Below are 15581 nucleotides of genomic sequence, written 5' to 3'. Positions count from 1 at the left end.
CACAGCCGCTCCAGGCAGCTCCCATCACTGCTCCGCGCTGCGGGGCCTAGGCGTAGGCCGCGCCTGTTGCCATGGCTACCAGCGAGCACGCCTGCGGCCGCACCAGACCAGCGGGCCCAGGCCGGGCAGCGGCTCCTCCCTCTCGAGGGCGGGGTTTCGGGGCTGCACTACGCGAGGCCATACGGTACCCGTCATGCCGCGCGCGCGCACGCGACGGGGCTTCGTTACCGGAAGTGAGTGTGCATTTCCGGCGGTAGTAGCGGGGTGGCCTGGCCTCCTGCTCCTTGGGGTTCTCTTGTCTCGCTCCCCCCCGCCCCGCTCTCGCCCCCTTCCCCGCCCGCCCGCCGCCATCATGAAGGACGTGCCGGGCTTCCTGCAGCAGAGCCAGAGCTCCGGGCCGGGCCAGGCCGCCGTGTGGCACCGCCTGGAGGAGCTCTACACCAAGAAGTGAGCGGGCCTGGGAGGGGGGCGAGGGCTGCCCGCTGCTGTGCGATGGGGCGGGGGTGGTTCCGTCCCCCCGGGAGAGCTGGGAGCCGGGGTTGCGCTCTGCCCCGGTGCTGGGAGGCTGGAGCGCTTTGCTTGAGGGCTGCTCCCTGAGCTGGTGTTGGGGCTCTGCCCTCCTCCGCCAGGAGACCCACCCACCCCAGTCTCCTCTTGAGACCCCCCCCCAGGGGAGCAAATCCTGCACCTCTGTGCAGACCCCCCCTCCCCCGTGCACTTACCTGGGGGGTTCAGTGCAGCGTCAGACGCGCACTCTGACATCTCCACTGTAACTGGGTTACACTGCAGGGGTTCTCAACCTGTGGCTTGGGATCCCAAAGTGGGTCGTGACCCCATTTTAGTGGGGTCGCCTGGGCTGGTGCTAGGCTTGCTGGGGCCCAGGGCCAAGGCCGAAGGGGCTATGGGCGGGCTCGGGCTCCAGTCCCCCCTCCTGGTAATGTTTGTTGTCAGAAGGAGGTTAGGGTGCAATGAGGGTTACAGGAAATGACTGTGCTCAAGAAATGCAGTCCCCCTTGTAGTAGTGCCATTCAGTACTCTTCAGTTAATGTCATATTGAAGAGACACCTTTAACTTAAAAACCACACTCATCTTATGTCTTTTACCTATAGTAGCTACAAAAAACGCCTAGGATAATTATAGCACATTTGAGATGCTTTTTCAGTTTTATTTTGTTTGACCGCACTTTATACATAGTCAGTTTCATTGTTTCTCTGTTAGTGATTGTCACCTGTTTGTCGGCCTTGCTCACAGCAGCAACAGAGAGAAACCAGTTTTAAAATATAGGAAAATGTGATTGTTGAAACCACAAACATTGTCATGAATGGAGGAATGCATGTAGAATATGAAACCATAGTGCAACTTTTAAAAAATAATTGACAGGGTTTTGAAATAGGCTAGAGATTGCTGTTTTCCCTGTGACTTCTTGCTGCCTGTTTCTTCATGTGTAAGATGAGGAAAGTAATAATTTCCCTTGGAGGATGTTTTGAGGGTTGATTCATATTACTTATGTGCTTTGAGATCTCTTGCAGAAAGCTGCACTCAGTTTTTACTATTCCTCTGAACTATGCATGAGGAAAAGGTTGAAGAACATATTTTTTAATTGAAGTCTGGTCTAGAATAGCACCAGGCTGCTGGTCCTGGCCAGTTGAAGTCTTTAACTTTTTCAGAACTAGTCCTGAATTGAGTCATAAATTATCCTTTATAGTAGTCCTTATGGATTAATTGAAATTAGCTTTATAACATTTGCCTCTGTATTTCAGTAGGTGTCCATCTGATAGTTTTGCTTATTGTATTGATGCTTGCTTATGCCAGGGACCTCTTTGTTTTTTCGTTTTTTCAGACTCTGGCACCAGCTGACTCTGCAGGTGTTGGACTTTGTGCAGGACCCCTGCTTTGCTAAAGGAGATGGACTCATCAAGGTAAATAGATTGATTCGTAAGCAAGTGTCAGTGTAAAGATGACAGTGTGAGCATTCTTGGACTGATATAAAATAGGTGTGCGAAGGCCTGCCAAAACATTGTGGGATTGGAAAATATGCTTTAAAACTTCCTAACCGCACCTCATCTATTTGGAAGGGTCTGAATATTTATTTCAAAATGTCAACAAATAGATACAATTTATTAGTATTACAAATTTATGGATTGGACTTTGGGCATAATTTGGCCATGTTTTATAAACATTCTGAAGCTTGAAATGGGTTAGATAAAATAATGGTGCTTTAATGTAAGGAATGGAATGAGATGAGTTTCAGGTAGGATTTTCTTCAGTCTTGGCAACAAAGGGATTAACTGTGTATGCGCAGAGTGGTTTTCCTGAGAGTTCACAAACTCAGGTATCAGAGCAGATTTCATTCCTATCTTCTAGCTTAGGCATATTGTCATATTTAAGAATGCAACACACAAATATCTGAACTTAAATGAATCTAGGTACTCCTGTGATTAATTTCTGCTCATTTCCCTCTTCTTTGCATTTTTATATCAAATTATGATTCACCAAAAAGACATGGACATCAGTGAGGAAAGCCCTGAGCTTTTGGACATGCCCTGCATATGGGATGTGTGGAAAAACCTGAAATAGATAGGCTTCTATTGACTATATGGATACTTAGTGGAATAGCGGCCCCTCACAACAAAGAGGGGTAAACAGACCTAGGTTAACCCCCTCTTGGTAGAGACTAGTCTTCTTGTCTCATGAATCTATTAACTGGTGAATCACTCTCCACAGCAGGGAGGAGATCCTGGAGACTGCTCTCCATAAGATGAGCATTTTTTGGCTTCTTTAGTCTAGTGTCAGTACATTTTAGATTTCTCCACATTGGGTACAAAATTACTTTGAAGGAGGAGTTTATATTGAATGATGGGCAAGTTGCCTATTTCACTATAATGAAATATTCTGTCACTAACTGGCTGTCACAATTTTTTTTTTTTTTTGCCACTCACAGCTTTACGAGAACTTCATCAGTGAGTTTGAACACAGGTGAGATTGGCTACTTGTACATAAGTGTGTAGCTTGTGCACTCTTAATTTTAACTGTTCTGATGCCATGTTGTTCATTTCAGGGTGAACCCTCTGTCCTTGGTAGAGATCATTCTTCATGTAGTTAGACAGATGACAGGTGAGTAACTTGTCTAGTATTAATGGTGACTTTTTAGGGCTATTAGACCTAGGATTTAACTGGCTGATCGCAACAGCCAAGACTTCAGTGTGAAAATGAGGCAACTGGTTTCCATAGTATTGAAAGTAAAAAGCATAAACTCATAGAATTTACCAACTAATGGTGAAATTACTGCTGCAGAAGATGGAGAGATGACTGATGCATACGGAGCCAGATCCTCAGCTAGTGTGAATCAGCATAGTTCGTATGATGGCTTTTACCGGCTGAGAATCTGGTTCTGAGTTCTGTGGAGCCAGTCAAGGTACTTTCTTGTGGTAGGTTCAAATATTCTGCTGTTTGGATCCTTAATATGCTTTCCTTCTTGCTCCCTGTTAGATCCCAATGTGGCCCTTACTTTCCTGGAAAAGACTCGAGAAAAGGTATTTGTGAAATCCAAGTTTTTTCCTATTGGCACACAGTTAAATAAAATAGCTGCTGCTTGTTACATGTATATGTAGGTCTGTGTGGGTAGATATGTTTACATCTGTGTCTATATTCAGTTCATACAATTCTCTGTGAACAAGCCAACATGGATTTGGATTTGGGAACACAGCAAGAAACACAAACTCACTAAATTAGCACTTGTTATGCTTTAACTGTAGTAGCTGCCTGCGTGGCTGGAACAGTTATGTTTTTCTGATATGTAACTGTGTTATGGTTGCAGGTGAAAAGCAGTGATGAGGCTGTGATTTTATGTAAAACAGCCATCGGGGCTCTGAAGTTAAACATTGGCGACCTACAGGTTACAAAGGTGAGATTATTTAGGTTCTGTCTGTTTGAGCGCACTCAATTCATCTGGACGCCCATGCACTTGCGTAGCCTTTAGAGGCAGCCCCTCTCTTTCTGTGTCTGTTGAATTTTGTGAATTTAAGTTAATCTGTAACCTCTCTTAGGCAGTATGGGCAGGTCTCCTGGAAATCCAGCTCTATTTGGAAGGCTGGAAAGTGTTTGCTTAGTTCTGATAACACTGGCTGTTACTTCCAGTGTTATTCCTTTAGCTGAGATGCTAGTGGCATATACTTCTAGTGTATGACTATCACCACTAATGAATGACCCATATGGAGCCAGATCTTCAGTTGGTGTGAATCAGCAGCTGCCTCTGAGAAGAGCTAGAAAAACACTTGAGTTAACCCTTCTGTGTCTCGAACTGCAAGTTCAGGTGGTTCTACGAATTTAGGATCATGTATGTGGTTTGGCAAAGAGCTAAGTAGTATTGTATATCTGTGTTTAGCTTCTTGGTTGACCTTTTTTGGGGGAGAGGGAGCTTACTGACATAAGTGGGGGTTGGAGCGTTTGGGTAAGAGGGAATCCACTTTGACAGATGGGTTTTTCCAAGGAAAGTTGTGGAATCCCTATCATTGGAGGTATTTAAGAACAGGCTGTACAAACGCTGTCAGGGATGGTCTAAGTTTACTTGATCCTCTCTCAGCGTGGAGGTCTGAATTGATGACTTCTCAAGGACCCTTCCAGCCCTACATTTCTATTATTATTAAGCAAAGTTATGATATATTATTTTCACCAACATGAGCCAAATGGGGATCCCTCAGTTGTTCATGTTCTTGTATTAATGGAAATATGAAGTTTCAAGGGTCAAGAAGTGCACTTATTGACCAGTGTTTGTAAATATGAATGAGACTTTTTGGGAGAAAGGGAGTTGTCTTGCTTTGTTTCAAATGCTGTTACTAATGTTCTCAGCTGCACTCTCATCTGATTCACTCTGGATGGGATTTCTGTGCCAAACGTGTGAATATAATTTGTGATAAGCTGTAAATTTCAAAACTAACTAAAATAGTGAGTGGTGGAGGTGAAAGGTACAGGTGTGTATAAAATGTCTGTGTGTCAAGAGTTGGACTTTCTCCTTTCTTTAGGAGACCATAGAGGATGTTGAGGAGATGCTGAACAATCTCCCTGGGGTGACATCTGTTCACAGCCGTTTCTATGACCTTTCCAGCAAGTACTACCAGACAATTGGGAATCATGCCTCTTACTATAAGGATGCATTGCGGTTCCTGGGCTGTATTGATGTCAAGGATCTGCCAGGTAAATCTGCCTTCTTGTGCCAGATATAGGGGACAGCAGTTTCCATGTTCATTCAGTCCTGGCCTATTCCACCAGTGTAGTCCAGGTGTAGGCACGTAGCACATAGGGAAGTCAGCTTTCGTCAGCATTGTTGTATTATATAACTCCAGCATTATCCTAGTAGAGTGCACCCAGAGAGATGAATTCTGCTTGCTCATTCATCTCAGGGCTACTCTACCCAAGATGTATGGGGGTGGGGAGACTGTCAGTGAGGTAGCGGAGAGTAAATGACCGTTTCTCAACTCTTGTGAGCTCCTTTGCGTAGCTGATATGATAAATGATGATATTCCTCTGAATTTCCAACCGGGGGTGGGGCTCTGCTGCAAGCAGATCACTGTGGTGGTCAGTGACATCAAGTAGTTCAGACTCTCAGGCTGTACTGGAGTGAATTTCTGTCACACACTGGTTCTTGCAGCCTCCAGTATTGGCATGGAACTGCATTTTACGTGGATTAAGATTAGATTTGATCATGTTTGCAGTCTTGAGTAAATGTGGACGTGGTGATGACCAAAAAATCTGAGAGAGATCATATACACATACTGAAAGAGGAAGGAGCAATAGGGTTGAAGCTGTCGCTTTACACACACTGTTCTTCCTTGCAGTGTCAGAGCAGCAGGAGAGAGCCTTTACCTTGGGGCTGGCAGGACTCCTAGGAGAAGGAGTTTATAATTTTGGGGAGCTGGTAAGTAGACTGTGGGTTGTCTCAGCTGTTGAATGGTGGAAATTGGTTATAGTCGGTCAATAACGCTGTCCTGCCTTATTTATCACAGCTCATGCACCCTGTGCTGGAGTCCTTGAGAAACACTGACAGACAGTGGCTGATTGACACACTTTATGCCTTCAATAGCGGTAATGTAGAGAAATTCCAGGCTCTGAAGACTGCCTGGGGCCAGCAGGTGAGTGAGTGAGATGGGAAACACAACACAACTTCATGTGCCCTGATAAATGCATAGACATCAGCTAGAATAATAAAATAATGTGGGAGTACAAAGGGACAGAGTTACGGATAATATACAACCCATAACTCTAGTTTTCCTGACTTCAGTCCATGTAAAATCTCCACTATAACGTTTCTAACAGCACCTTTCCACCATAACTAGATTACTTTCATGTATTTATTCTAATCAAATATAAAGGATGGAAGAAAGTCTTCTGTAACCAAGGAAACAACAGCAGAGGGCTCTTGCTGTGCCAGTCTAACTTACCTGGGACACACTTAAATATAATTTTCAAGGTACTATGGAAAACACTAAAGAGAGTGCCTCTCACATTCCCGAAACACTTGCAAAGTAATGATTGTCAATACTAATATTTCAGTGATTATGCAGGAAGTTATCAATACGGCAATAGCTCCCAGAGATCTTTATTGTCCACCTAGACAGCCCTTACTTAAGGACCATGATTTTACATATCATGCAGAGGATAGCAGTTCACAGTACACCACCCTATATGGAGTGGTCAGCCAGTACTGGGTTTGAATCCAGGGCTTTTTAGTACAGAAGCAAGACAGATGAGAGAGTATTTACCCTCTGTGTGGCTCATTTCTAGTGCACAGGATGTTTCTTTAAAAAAAGAAAGAAACAGAAGAAAAATTAACTTTATTCATAGACAGCTGCTTAATGTTTTTATCATCTCACAGCCAGACCTGGCTGCAAATGAAGCTCTTCTCCTGAAGAAGATCCAGCTGCTGTGCCTCATGGAGGTAAGCTGCTAGCGGAGACCCTGATTGGGCACCCCAATTGTCTGTGTTATGGGTCTGGAAGGTGTCCCCATGATTAACTTCCCTGTAGTGTCCAAGTAGATACTGTTTGTGAGTTGAGAGCTGTGTGCATGGTGCTTTCAGTCTACTGCTATTTTATATAGTTGCTCTTTAGATATAAATCACTAATGGTGACATTGCATGATTTTGCCTATTGGTGGTGCTCAAAGACCAATGCTGCTGGAAGAAAGTGCCTGTAGATGCTAGTAAGAGACAGCGAGAGCCAAAAAGGTTTCCAAAGACAGCATCTGAAGGGATTGTTCTTAAACTATGTCCCAACATAACTGCCTAAAGAATAGCCCAAATTCTCACCTCAAATGGATAAGGGTTGAAAACCCTCCCCATGCAAGGAAATCCTTTAACATCTAAGACACAAATGCTTGTCCTGGCATTCCTTCTATGTACAAGACCTGGTTTCATTGTCACCAATGGGTATGGGTAACCCTAACCTGTTAAAAGTCCTGTCGGTGGTGCTGTCCAGTTAAAGCAGGCTAGTGTCTACCTTTTCCGATACCGCGCTGTGCCCCAGAAGCAACCAGCAATGGTCTGGCTTCTAGGCAGGGAGGCCACGGGGCTCCGCATGTGGCTTCTGCCCTGAGCACCTGCTCCGCACTCCCATTGGCTGGGAACCAGGGAGGGCCACGCCTGCGGGTGAGAGCTGCGCAGAGCCGCTTGTATGCCTCTGCCTAGGAGCCGGACCTGCTGCTGGCTGCTTCCAGGGCGCAGCGCAATCCGTGATGCCAGGGCAGGAGGTAAGTCTGCCTCTGCACCCCATCTGCAATGCTGACTGGGAGCTGCTGTAGGTAAATCCATACCCCAATCTCATGCCCCAGCCCTGAGCCCCCCCAAACCTGGAACCCCTTCCTGCACCCCAAATCTCTCATCCCCAGCCCCACCCCAGAGCCTGCACCCAGAGCCCTGAGCCCTCCCCCCAACCTGGAGCCCCTCCTGCACCCCAAACCCCTCATCTCCAGGCCAGAGCCCTGACCCCCTCCTGCGCCCCAAACCCCTGCCCCAACCCTAAGCCCCCCAACCCCTCATCCCTGGCCCCAGCTCAGAGCCTGCGCCCCCAGCCCAGAGCCCTGACCCCCTCCTGCACTCCAACCCTGAGCCCCCTCCCACATCTTGAACTCCTCATTCCTGACCCCACCCCGCAGCCCTCACCCCTGCACCCCAGCCCCGAGCCCCTCCCACACCCCAAACCCCCCTTATCCCCAGCTCCGTTGGGTCACAGGCATCAACAGTTTTCTTCAACTGGGTCCCCAGAAAAGAAGTTTAAAAACTACTGGTCCTTAAGCACTTGCAGTTATGCCAATAACATGATGTGCATGGAGAATTTCCATCTTCAGGATTAGAATCTTTCTTTGAGCGATTTTTTCCTAGGGAGCCTACTGTTTGGGGAGGTAGATGGCAGGGGGGAGTGACTGCTGCTTACTTTAGCATCTTCAATAAAGCAGTCTTTTTTTAAAAATAGAGGGAGAACTAGCTGCTGTTGGCCCTTTGTTATCAGACCCTCTGATTTGCACAGGTAGAGATGAGGTTCAAGTCTGCAGGTAGATCTACACTGGAATAAAAGACCTGCGGCATGACTGTGGCCGGCCCGGGTCAGCTAGGTTGGGCTGTGGGGCTAAAAATTGCTGTGTAGGCGTTTAGGCTTGGGATGGAGTCTGGGCTCTGGGACCCTCCCCCCTTGCAGGGTCCCAGAGCTCAGACCCCAGCCTGAACATCTGCACAGCAATTTTACATCCCTGCAACCTGAGCCCCTGGAGCTAAAGTCAGCTGACCTGGTTTAGCCACGGGTGTTTAATTGCTGTGTTGACATACCCTGTGGCTTCTGGAGAACAGTACTAGGGAGACTCAATACATCTTGTGAGAAGAAATCTGAAGAGTGCTGATTTTCTGCTTGCCTTTAGATGACTTTCACCCGACCAGCCAATCACAGACAGCTCACTTTTGAAGAGATTGCTAAAAGTGCCAAAGTCACCGTGAATGAGGTGAGTTGTGTTAATGCTAATGATGACAATAAGTAACTTGATTGTGAGGTTCCTAACAATATCTGCGGAACAGATTCATTTCTATATGTCATCAAATAGTGGGGGGAAAATTCATTGCGTTAATGTTTGCAAATTAACTGCAAAGAATCCTTTGGCTGTAGAGGAAGAATGAATTGCCATCTCCTGCTCTGTCTCAGACACAGGTGGCCCTCATGTTCCTTGGTAGAACAAGCTCACAGTTTTCATTCCTGTGGATCCAGATGTTTGTGTAGAATGCTGCCCAGCTTGGTCAGAGTGATCTGTCGTGGAGATAGTTGCCTTGTGCCACTTTTCAGTTTTGTTTTGTGCTGTGGTGAACAGTAGTCTAATGACTGCATTATAATATGACTCAATTTAAAAGAATTGGGGAGTCTTTGTGAAAAGTGACTGGTTCTTAATCCCTTTCTTCCTATCTTCAGGTGGAACTGCTGGTGATGAAGGCTCTCTCAGTAGGGTTAGTAAAGGGCAGTATTGATGAAGTGGATAAGAAAGTGCACATGACCTGGGTCCAACCACGTGTGCTGGATTTACAGCAGGTAATGTCAGCTGAAATACTTAACCAATGGCAACTCTCCTTCTCAATCTGTGATTGGCCTTAATACTGACATGAGAGCTGTTAATAAGATTGTAGTTCTCAGACCTTGACTCTGCCCATTTCTTGCAGTGGTTTGGAGAAGAGAGTTAGCAAAGGTTCCCCTTCCAGTGGAAAACACTATTTGAAAAGTTCCTGGTTTCAACCCAGATATCCATAACTAAGCTTTGCAGTTGTACTCACAAGCCTTCCTTGGGAACATGATGGATGGAATAAGTGTGAGATTCTGAGAATAGGGCCATGCAAACTATAGGCATATCACACATGCACACTTGTGTATATAAATTGACAAAAACTTGGGTTAATGTAACAAATTTAAATTTAATGAAGTGAAAACTTAAGGTTTCAGGTTAATAACTATGCCATGTTGCGCATCCTCTATATCTCAGACCTTGCATCTAACAGGGATTGACTTTGGAAGAAAGGTTAAGAGCTAAATAGTCTCCCAGGGTTGGTCCCTCATCATTTGGGGCCTATGACATATTAGTAAATGCTATAGATAACAATCCTGCCTGAGGAGGGGGATGGGCTAGAAGACCTTATGTCTGTACCATCCCTCCCTTCCATGATTAATTAGTTTTTCCCATAACGAATGTGTAACAAGAAGGTGTTAAGAACTCTTTGAATAGCTTTTCTGAGATATAAAAACCTTTAAACCATGAAAAACACTTGGTTGGGGAGAGGGAAATAATGTTTGACTTTGCTTTGAGGGAAACTGAAATGCACACTGCTGTCCTAATGAGACAATATCACAGCTGATGGACGGCTTCATTTTACAAAACTTAAAATGATTCTCCCTTAAAATTTCCTCCCTCATTATCCTCATTTTCTAAAAGCTTTCTCAGAAACCCACATACTTAGAATCTTGGAGTCCTATCACACCATATCTTGAGGTCAAGTTTGGGATCTTGATGTCATATGTTTAGGGCACTACCAAATTCACAGTCCATTTTGGTCATTTTCACAGTCATAGGATTTTTAAAATCCTATATTTCATGATTTTAGCTATTTCAATCTGAAATTTTACGGTGTTGTAATTGTAGAGATCCTGGCCAAAAAGGAATTGTGGGGTGGTTGCAGTACTGCTACCCTTACTTCTGCGCTGCTGCTGGTGGTGGCGCTTCCTTCAGAGCTGGAGAGCAGTGGCTGCAGGCCGGAAGCCTAGATCTGAAGGCAGAGCCACCACCAGCAGCAGTGTAGAAGAAAGAATGGCATGTCATTGTCACCCTTCTACACTGCTGCCTGCAGAACTGAGCCCTCGGCCAGCAGGTGCCATTCCCCGGCCGCCCAGCTCTGAAGGCAGCAGCACAGAAGTAAGGGTGGCTTGGCATGGTATTGCCACTCTTATTTCTCTGCTGCTGCTGCTGGCAGGGCGCTGCTTTCAGAGCTGGGCCCTCGGCTAACAGCTACTGCTCTCTGGCCACCCAGCTCTGAAGGCAGTGCAGAAGTAAGGGTAGCAGTACCACAACCCTCCTAAAATAACCTTGCAACCCCTTGCAACTCCCTTTTGGGTCAGGACCCCCAGTTTAAGAAATGCTGGTCTCCCCCATGAAATCTGTATAGTATACTATAGGGTAAAAGCGGACAGAAGACCAGATTTCACGGTCTGTGATGCGTTTTTCAGGGCTGTGAATTTGGTAGGGCCCTATCCATGTTGAATTGGTTTCACTCTTGGTAATGCTTTTCCTGGGGCGCTGCCTTTGATTAGCCATGTTTGCTTTCATGTTCCTCCTTTAAATGCAGTGGATGTAGTGAGAAATCTTCTGCTCCAATGTAGTTGAATTCAGTGTGCAGCATGCCCAGTCTCGTGCTAGTGCCCATTCCTGGGGAGGTGCAATTACTTTTCCCCTTCTATGTCCAGGCTCCTAAAGCTGTTATGGATTTGCTTTCCAGATCAAGGGGATGAAGGACCGTCTGGAGTTCTGGTGCACAGATGTGAGGAGCATGGAAATGCTGGTGGAGCACCAAGCCCACGATATCCTAACATAGAAGACCTTGCACTGCCTGAGTGAATAACTCTTGCTGCTGCTGAAACTGGTGGCGCTCAGACCACTGGCTCTGTACAGAATTATATTAAAGGGGGGGCATGGGGAGGTCGGGAAGAACTACTTTTTGATGCTTGTACAGAGGAGTAAGTGGCCTTTACTGTGTAACCCTTTGGTGCTTAAGTCAGGAATTCCCTGTGCGCCAACAGTCTGCTGCACTGACCATAGGAGCTCCTGTCCTACTGTCACCAAGGGGGATAAGGGCTCAATAATGGTGGTTGAATCAGTCTTAGTGTCAAACTGTTGCACTGGAGGGTGCTGGTGGTAGCTACATGGTAGAGTCATTAGCCCAGTAGATGGGTGCTTCTGTCCTAAACTGTGCTAGAGAGAGAGATGCCATATTCCCACTATCAGGCATTGCTGATGTGGTGATTGGACTTTGGAGAGCATGACTTTCTCCCCCGTAGCCCCTCCTCCTAACAGCCCAAAGGCAGCATTACCAAGACACCTGACCCCCACAGTTGGCAGTAAAGGGAGCTGCTCACCCCATCAGGGGGTTTGCCAGGAATAAAATCATTAATTTAGTGCATTTGGTTTTATATCCTTTTTGGGTTTATTCTTGTCTTTCATGAACACTTTATTGTGAAGTGTGGTGCAGCAGTATTGCTGGAATAAACTTCTCTGCCTTCCCTCTTCTACAGTTCTGTTCACATGCTCTTGTGCTAACTCTTGGGTTGTGTCCTGTTTAAGGGGGAACTGAAATATTCTTTAAAATCTAACTGAATAACGTAAGATCTTACACGGCATGCCAGGTGTAGTCTTCATTACAGAGCAATACATCTTAACAATGAATTGAAATATTGGTGACTGCCAAGAGCAGCATTCAAGGATCTGTCTTGTTAGGAGCTGTGTTTCTGACACGTTTCTCAACATCTGACTCTGTCACCCATACTCACATGGAGTAGCAACTTTCGGTGAGGAAAGATGACAGAACTAGGCTGCAGATAATGAATGTTTTTCTAATATAGTTTAAGCTTCATTGCTTTGGTTTAGTCTGCCTGTGTATTCTGGCACTGTCCATGGCTCTTATACCAGTGTTTAGTTAAATAGTCTTTCAGTTCAATGATAGTCACTTTTCCGTAGTATTACTAGTAGTGTGGCCAGCTTGGGTCTTTCATGGGGGGGGGTGGATTTTTCATACAGCCAGGAGAGAAAGCTGGTAAAGGGGCCCGTGACCAGTCTATTTGAAAAGACACCTTTCTTGGGCTACTACTTCAGCTGGGGGAATGAATGGAGTGATTGTGGGGGTGGGGCACAGGTTCCACATCAAAGAGATGGCTGCCTGCTGCCCTAGGCTATGATGGTACAAGTGCCAAAGGAAATGTGATGTGTGAGCATAAACACTAGTCAGGATGATACCAAAGCAGGTCTTTAATCTCCGCTAGGTGGCTGGTGCTCTTTTGTGTGTGGCACTGACTTCAGTGGTTGCTGCTGCAGACAGCAACTGAGCCCCCTTTCCACCTGTCAATTGGGCAGATGGTGTCAAATGAAAAAGAAATTATAGTGACAAACTTCCAGGACGATTTATAAAGTTAGCTTTAAACAGTAAGATCCAGTACTTATATTCTTGCACCATGTGCTTGGGACAGTATCCTAGGACTGGCTTATTCCAAAAGCTGGCATGCTATTCACCAGTGCTTGTGCCTATAGTTCATCAAAGTATACAAGTTGGATTTCTTCACCAGGCAAAGACTCCTGCCAACACAATAGGATTTCCCATGGTTGTAGTTCTGCATATGCTTTTCAAGTCTTTCCTCACACTCGTGACAAGCGCACCACAAATAGGGTGCATGTTAGTGCAATAATAGTGAACAGAGGTAGAGAAGATCTGAAGGTGTGAGACTTGATTAGATGTACACCAGTTTCACCTGTGGAGTTTGGTTATAAAATGACTTAATCCTTTTTACTCTTTGACCTCCATGTTCAGTTGAACAACCTTGCCTGGCAGTAAAATCCTGCATAAATAACATTTCCTTTTTTATAAGTTCTAAATTATTTAATTTCAGCAAGTGGCCCCTTGTTTTCACATCTACCATCATGTTCCCTAGCCACGCCACTCTGTCAAACCCTATTTGGAGAGTCTCTCTCTCCTCCCTTGTTTTAGCCACTGAAATAATTCTGTGATGTTTGCAAGTGTCATGGTCCATTTCCTCCTCCAACCTTGTGCAATCTGAAAACTTCCCATATTTATGCCCTGAGTCATTAATATATGCAAGACTGCTCGCAAACCTAATTCCTAAGACACCCTCACTATGTACTGCCACTTCTCATGATTCAGTCTGTGATGCACAGGTAAGGAGCAAATAACCATGGTGATGAATATATTTTCTGTCATATTTCAGGGTTGGGCTAAGTGGAGGGCTTTTAAAAATAATGTAGAACCTCACTAGTTCATGCTGACTGAGAGCCACTGGAAAGTAGAAAGTAATGGAACAAACATCATAAAGCAGAGTTAATGTATGACTTGGCAGTTTAGTTTTAATTGCAATACTTAATAGGTTCCTAATTCTCGAAGCAGTGGAGCTCAGGAGACCTCATTACAGCCCTTTCAGTAGTGTGGAGAGAGGGCTAGGTTTGGCGTGAGATGGGGATAAGGGTGGGGGGACCAACAGAAGTGGATTAGGGAGTTTCCCCTATCCTAGTGAACCATGGGCTTTTATTGTATTAACCTTTTCAAATAACTCCGGTAGGTTTCGTAGACATGATATTCACTAAAGAAACTAATCCCTCTTTGAGACGGGGTTGTCATGATAGAAGCAGAGTTACTGCCCCCTTTCTGAATTACCCTTGCAATCAGCTTTCCTGGAGCAGCCTTGGCTGTGTTTGCTTGGCACTAATTCCCCGTTAGCTATTTTGTGAGGGAGGGGGGAGAAACGACATGTGGCCTAGATCCACAAAAGTATTTAGGCTCCTAACTTCCATTGACTTCAGTGCGAGTTAAGATCCTACATAGTGTTGTGGATCTGGGCCAATGGGCCTGGTTTTTCAGGCATGTGGAGCACCTACAACAGCTAAAGTCTGTGAACTATAAATGTGCAGAAGCCCCCACTTAACAGCTTTCCAGTCTTACTGAACAGTGAATGGCCATGTAGCATATTCTTGCCAGTATCTCTGCTCTATTGCACTTTAGTGACTGGGCCTGCAACCTGAGTGCACTTGAGCATAGTAAGTTGTTCCTCATGGACTTGAGTTAAGGCTACACTGTAAAGCTGGTGAGTGGGGATGCGTGAAATGTCCATCTTAAGAGGAAAATCCCATTGTGCTAGGTGTAGTACAGATTAGGGTCTACTCTAACCAGCATATACAATCCAATTCTTCTACTCAAACAAAAACCCTGCTCAGCCCATTGTGGTTTTTTTCATGGTGTTTTAATTATAAAATCCTCAAAGGTTGCCATGAAGGGGTTTGTTCAATAGTCTCCTCTTCCCATTTTCCTGAACTAGGCAGGATGCAGCTTCATCCTGTGTCTCACTCGCTAGGCTTGTTCTTGTAGTCCTCCAGATGTGCCAGAATCCAGCCCGAAGGGATCAGGAAGGCTGCAAACATTGCAGTTAGCGCGATGGCTTGATCCTGCCAATGGGAGAGAAACCAGAGGTCATATAGGGTCTTCTGCAGCATGAATCAGTATAGAGATGGGACATCATATTGGGATTTAGGGATTCGAACTGTAGCTGGCTCCAGTGCATCTCCATTCTAGGTGCACCCCAAACTCCTACTGCCTTCAGTCAGAAGTTTGGGTGTCCAGGGAACATGGGAACAGATTCACAGAGACGGGGGGGAGGAGCTATGGGTAAATGTACTGATTCCCTCTAGCTCTAGACTAAATGTGGTTTGATATGTCTGTTTAGTTCTGTTGCTGCATGTTTGTGTACAGGTCTGTCTCCGCTTACGCTGGGGTTACGTTCCATAGTCAGTGCGTA

General features: G+C 45.6%; 1 protein-coding gene across 1 annotated transcript; it reads left to right on the top strand.

The window, feature by feature from the left end:
- Nucleotides 1-240: 240 nt before the first annotated feature.
- On the top strand, nucleotides 241-15199 carry PSMD13 (proteasome 26S subunit, non-ATPase 13). The gene is made up of 13 exons (XM_045013776.1): nucleotides 241-447; nucleotides 1841-1919; nucleotides 2942-2976; nucleotides 3059-3114; nucleotides 3490-3533; nucleotides 3818-3904; nucleotides 5022-5193; nucleotides 5835-5914; nucleotides 6003-6128; nucleotides 6872-6934; nucleotides 8905-8985; nucleotides 9444-9560; nucleotides 11510-15199. The coding sequence occupies exons 1-13, from the start codon at nucleotides 353-355 to the stop codon at nucleotides 11603-11605; spliced, it is 1131 nt and encodes a 376-aa protein (XP_044869711.1). The 5' UTR covers nucleotides 241-352; the 3' UTR covers nucleotides 11606-15199.
- The last annotated feature ends 382 nt before the right edge of the window (nucleotides 15200-15581 follow it).

This window comes from Mauremys mutica, chromosome 4 (assembly GCF_020497125.1).
Source record: "Mauremys mutica isolate MM-2020 ecotype Southern chromosome 4, ASM2049712v1, whole genome shotgun sequence".
Lineage (NCBI taxonomy): Eukaryota > Metazoa > Chordata > Testudines > Geoemydidae > Mauremys > Mauremys mutica.
Note: the sequence above shows the minus strand (reverse complement) of the source record. Positions and strands in the feature narration are given on the sequence as shown.

Bases quoted from the DNA above. Each gene is read 5' to 3' on its own strand.
- PSMD13 (XM_045013776.1), top strand. From the start codon at position 353: ATGAAGGACGTGCCGGGCTTCCTGCAGCAGAGCCAGAGCTCCGGGCCG. The intron at 5,194-5,834 runs GTAAATCTGCCT...TCTTCCTTGCAG, and splicing joins TGATGTCAAGGATCTGCCAG to TGTCAGAGCAGCAGGAGAGA. The intron at 6,129-6,871 runs GTGAGTGAGTGA...ATCATCTCACAG, and splicing joins AGACTGCCTGGGGCCAGCAG to CCAGACCTGGCTGCAAATGA.